Source organism: Mesitornis unicolor, unplaced genomic scaffold (assembly GCF_000695765.1).
Source record: "Mesitornis unicolor isolate BGI_N332 unplaced genomic scaffold, ASM69576v1 scaffold36688, whole genome shotgun sequence".
In the NCBI taxonomy this organism is placed as follows: domain Eukaryota; kingdom Metazoa; phylum Chordata; class Aves; order Mesitornithiformes; family Mesitornithidae; genus Mesitornis; species Mesitornis unicolor.
The window spans coordinates 7,026-12,091 of NW_010204592.1; the positions used below are offsets into that span (position 1 = coordinate 7,026).

The 5,066-nt window shown below is 56.4% G+C and overlaps 1 protein-coding gene across 1 annotated transcript in view; it reads right to left on the minus strand.

Annotated features, from left to right (window-relative positions):
* Positions 1–5,006, minus strand: part of LOC104545870 (serine/threonine-protein phosphatase 2A 55 kDa regulatory subunit B beta isoform-like) — a gene marked incomplete at its 5' end in the record, with an annotated part of 10,939 nt that extends 5,933 nt beyond the window's left edge. Inside the window, 2 exon segments of the mRNA XM_010191106.1 lie at positions 3,711–3,823; positions 4,841–5,006. Of these exon segments, the coding sequence (XP_010189408.1) occupies positions 3,711–3,823; positions 4,841–5,006 (279 nt within the window).
* Between the last annotated feature and the right edge of the window lie 60 nt (positions 5,007–5,066).

Here is a 5,066-nt window from a genome sequence, read left to right on the forward strand (position 1 = left end):
TCCGCACAGGACCGGGGCCGGCTGTCACCCACACCGTCAGCGCGGTGGTGCGTGGGAGTGGGTTCGACGGTGACACCGGGCTCAATGGGTACAAACACAGGCGCAGCAAAGGCTTTGGCAGGGGATTTCGCTCAGCGAGGAGGTGCCGTCCCTGGCAGCACAGTGTGGGTCCAGGCCAGGGCATCACAGCCACCTGCACCTCCACGCCAGGCCCATCACAACCCCAGCCAGGCGGGAATGCTCACCCCCACAGAGCCAAGATGCACCCCTTAGCCAAGACAACGCTCTACTCATCACTGCAGGGCCAAATTTGGGGGGGTTTTTATGCCTGACTTGGTCCGTCACCAGGAAACCCGCGCGAGAGGAGCAGCCCTGGTCACCCCTGAGTGTTCTGTGGCGGCAGGGTCTGATCTGCCGTGCTGACAAGGATCTGCACTGCAATATGGAAACCAGCGAGCTGCTGTGTACGGGTACCCGCAGCGAGGATTCAAACCCAAAAGCAGTGCTGTTCTGAGGCAGGAGCAGCCACGAGCACACCCGGGCTCGGGGACCACATCCCAGGGCAGCACAGACTCCATGGTGGGGGCAAACCCTGCTCCGGGCAGCCGGGGCGACCCCGCACAGAACGGGGCAACGAGGCAGCACCCGAAACTTGGCCTTTTTGGGCTTACACACAGAGCCCAGGCGGTGTCTGCCCAAGGCACCACCATGGCAACCCTCAGCAGCGCAACCCAGCCCCAATTGCAGCGCCAGCCCGCGGGGCAGGCTCTGGTATCGCATACACCATTATTAAAGGGTAATTCGGTGTAACAAACCGCATCAAGTACACAGAAAGGCTGTCAAATAAAATAAACCGCTAATAAATTAAATTATTTTCCGTTTTCAGGAAGGGAGGGGGGGAATGCCAGTCATTTTTAATTTAAAACAAAATACATCTTAATTCTTCTCCCTGCCTTCAGCAGGCACCCCCTGCAAAGGAGCCGCTCCTGCTCGAGGCGCGCACACGCAGTCGCTCTCCCTCGTCTGGCGAAGGCGTCCCCGTCTGTGAGCCGATGAGGCCCCAATCCTCCACACCGAGACGGGAGTCACCCCCTGCACCAGCGCTGCCGGGAACCCCCTCCTGGGACACCACGGGAGCCAGAAACCCCTGAATGCCGGGTCCTGAGGGAGCGCCCAGCGCAGAGCAGCCCTGCCCCAGGGAGCACCTGGCATCGCCGGGGCCTCTCCTGAACACACGATCCACACCATGATCTGCACCACGACCCACGCCGTGACCCACACCGTGACCCGCACCACGACCCACACCATAACCCGCACCATGACCGCGCGGTGACTTCGGTGCCAAAAAGTAGGCGAGCGTGCAGCACGACACACTGAGCTGCGTTAGGGCAATGCCAGTGACTCGTGGAAATGGCAAAATTCCGTCTTTCTTCATTTCTGTGGCCATGCTTTGATGGCGATCATTTGGAACTGATTAGTTCCGCCATGTGCGTTTTACGGCCAAAAAACACCGAATGTTTCACGTTACTTGGCCATTTAAATGATAATGTCCTGGAGGACGCAGACAACGACAGACAGATCTCTGCTGGGGCAGATCGCAACAGCACCCGTCCCCAAAGCATCCCCAAAATGTCCCCATCCCCGCCCCATGGGGCTGCCCACGGATGCTGCAGGGACCCAGCACGGCCTCCCCAGGAAACTGGGAGCCAAGAACTGCGAGTGCTTTGGTAAAACAGGAGCTCTAACACCATTTATGAGGGATTTCGCTGTGACTGAGACTGTGAAGTGGCAGCTCAGCCTGACGGCTGCAGGGTGGTTTTAAACCCCTTTTTCGCCTATTTGGGCTCAAAATTTAAACTGTGGATGGATGCGGCTCTACTCCAAAGCGGAGCACCCCAGGGCATCAAACACCAAAGACACCGCACTGCAGCGAAGCGGTCACTGCTGTGTAAGTGTCTGAGTCAAACCATGGCATCAGCGGACGCCTCCTCCATCGCCGTCCTCGGGAACAGCCGGCGCGCACAGGCAGACGCTCACAACCGGCCACTACCGGGAGTGCGCGGACTGAAGCAAACGACGGCCGAGACTTCTGGGGCAGAGAGCGGACTGCGGTAGTGCCCACATCTCGGGTCTCTCCATGCGATGCAGGGGTGCTCCGGGGGTGAGCGGGACGTGGTGCACGGCATCACTTCAGGGCGAGCGCCTGCACAACACCCGGGTTGATTTTTCAGCTCAAAGGGCAGCCCAAAAGGTAGAAATGCTCTCTCAAAAGGGTAACAGGTTTCCTTTCTGCACGTCCAACTCCGTGTTCCCGTAGTGAAATGTTTTGCTCAAGAGGTTACGTTGATGTTTTGGCAATTTTAAAACAGCTTGTGTTACAAAGGAAAAGAAATATGTGTCACATTTATCCTGGGCTCTTGAGCTGCTTCACCTCCCCCAGAAATCCAACGTGCTTAAGGAGCAGACCAGAAATAAAACCAAATCGATATTCAGAAATTGCTCCCTTGTGAACGCTGACCGTGCATTTGGTGCTGTTTGTGGTTTCCAAAGCGCATTGGGTGCTCAGGAGATCCCTGGGCACGGGACTCACACCGACCCACAGCTGAGCAGGGCACGGGCGCCGAGACGGGAGACGGAGGTGAAGCAGCGACCGGCATCTCCTGGGGAATCCCAGGGCTTTCCCAGCGCATTTACCCGCAGCACGAACCACAGCAACACCCCTGAGCGCTGCCGCTTCTCACATCCTGCCCCAGCCCCACATCCCTGCTGGGATAACCCCACTGGGATAACCCCACTGCGATAAGCCCAGCCCCACATCCCCATTGGGATAACCCCACTGCGATAACCCCAGCCCCACATCCCTGCTGGGATAACCCCATTGGAATAACCCCACTGCGATAAGCCCAGCCCCACATCCCCATTGGGATAACCCCATTGGGATAACCCCAGCTCCTGCATCCTGACCCCGCAAACCGCCCCGCCGGCTACGTGGGCACTGGCACACATGGCTGGAAATGCTGCCCAGGCCAGGACAGCAGGTACCCATGCAGGAAACCCCACGTCTGCTGGTGCTGTGCTGGAAAATGCTGGCTGGTCACTGGGAGCAACACGGTACGAGGCGAGAATTAACCAGGGTCCTCGGTGGCCTCATCTGCAGAGGGACCGGGACCCGCATGGGGAATCACTGCAGCAATTTCATACGTGCAAATATAAACCCCCGAGCACTCAGAATGCAAATTCTGACAGGTTGTTAATAAATTAAAAGCTGGTCTGGTCTGATTAATGTACTGCACACTTGGCATTTCTAGGCCTCCGGGTCCACAGTTACTGTCTGCTTCTGCTCGAGCGCCAAGCCGGGGGAGTGCGGCTTCTCCCCGTTCACAGGGGGCACCCAGATCACTGATAGAGACCATGCTTGGGGTCTCCAGCGTTGCCTGTACCTGCTGCCTGTACCCGCTGCCTGTACCTGCTGCTGGAGCCCTGGGGGCTCAGGGTGAGCTCTGACTGGATTAATGAGGCACGCACAGCCTCAGGCCGGAGCTGGCTCTTTACATGCAAATTAAAGATCATTAATTGCTGTTCCAGGGCAGTGCTGGTGAAGCCACAGTTCCCATCACCGCTGGCCGGTACAGCCGCATGCAGGTGACACCGGCAGTGATTCACACCCACAGCCCCGAGCAGAAAGGCCCCTGGACAGCGCCCGCGCTCACCCGCAGCATGGTGATCATGGAGGGGTCCCGCAGGCGGCCGTCCTCATCCTTGAGGTTGTATCCCTCCGGCCGCTTGTCCCGCTCGCTGACCTTCCATAGCTTCACCGTCTTATCTGCAGGCACGAGAGGACGGCGTTAGACAGGGCTGTGCCCGCGGACACCGCGGCCACGCCACCACCGCACCACGGCCATGCCATGACCCTGTGTTTTATGGCCGTGACGAGGCTGCTGCGTCCCCACCCGCAGCGTCCGGAGCCAAGGACCCCAGGACTGAGTGGTTTACTCTGAACAGTGGCGTTCTCCTCCCCTGTCCTGGCTCTATCAGCAGTTTATCATCACATCCAGGTCCGTACACAACCCTGTCATCCATCTTCATTTTCTTCTTTACGTAGCAGTTCCAACAGAGTGCCATTAATTTCGGTTTTATTAACCGCTGTACTTCAGGGGGTTTCTATATGTAACGTTAGTTTAATGGTACGAGCAAACCGAAACGGCGTAACACGGGAGTACTTCTATAGGAACCATCTCGATAACCTGCCAGCATGTGAAGCACCATCCCAAATGGAAAGATAATATCCTTGTTAATCAAAAAACTATTTAAAAACTCAATTAACAGAACATTATGCTCTATAATTAATCTTCATTCCATTTCAATGATTCTCCCCCCAAATGAGTTTAATAAGCCTTTGAATTTTATTACAATGATCAATAGAGTCAATTCTATAATACAAAGTAAGTTGGTTATGGAAGATAATTAGACCCCTCCTTTCCCCTGAAGTAATTAAGTCGCATCCATCTTAAGGTCCCATTCATCCCCAGTAATATTCCCGGGTCCTCCTGATATTTATCGGAACGTGGCACGGAACAGCTGAGCTGAACGCAGCCGCGCGTGGGAACGAATGAGGGGCAGCTTTTCTTTACAATTAAAAAAGGGTAAAAAAAAATAATAACAAAACAAGTTCCAGGATCCACAAAATAAACACTGCAAGTTGTGAGCGGGGGGAAAAGACTCGCAGGGAGCGGACGCTGTGAAATAAGGAGAAAGCCTCGTACACGGGCAGCTCCTGCACCCCTGACCCCGTTACCCCGAGGGGACGCGGCGCTGTTTTAAGGGGTGTTTCGCCCCTCACCGTTGGTGGAGAGCAGGAAGTAGGCGGCATTCTGCTGCGGCAGCCATCGGATCTTGTTGATCTTCTCCTCGATCTCCAGGCTCTTCAGGTAATCGAACTCGGGCTCGTGGCTCTGGAAGGTGCTGTAGACATTGTACTCGCCGCGGCGGTGCGGCTGGTGCTTGCTCTGCGGGACGGGAAGGGGAACGGGGGGGCCTGAGGCACGGCCCAGGGACCCCCCGTCTGC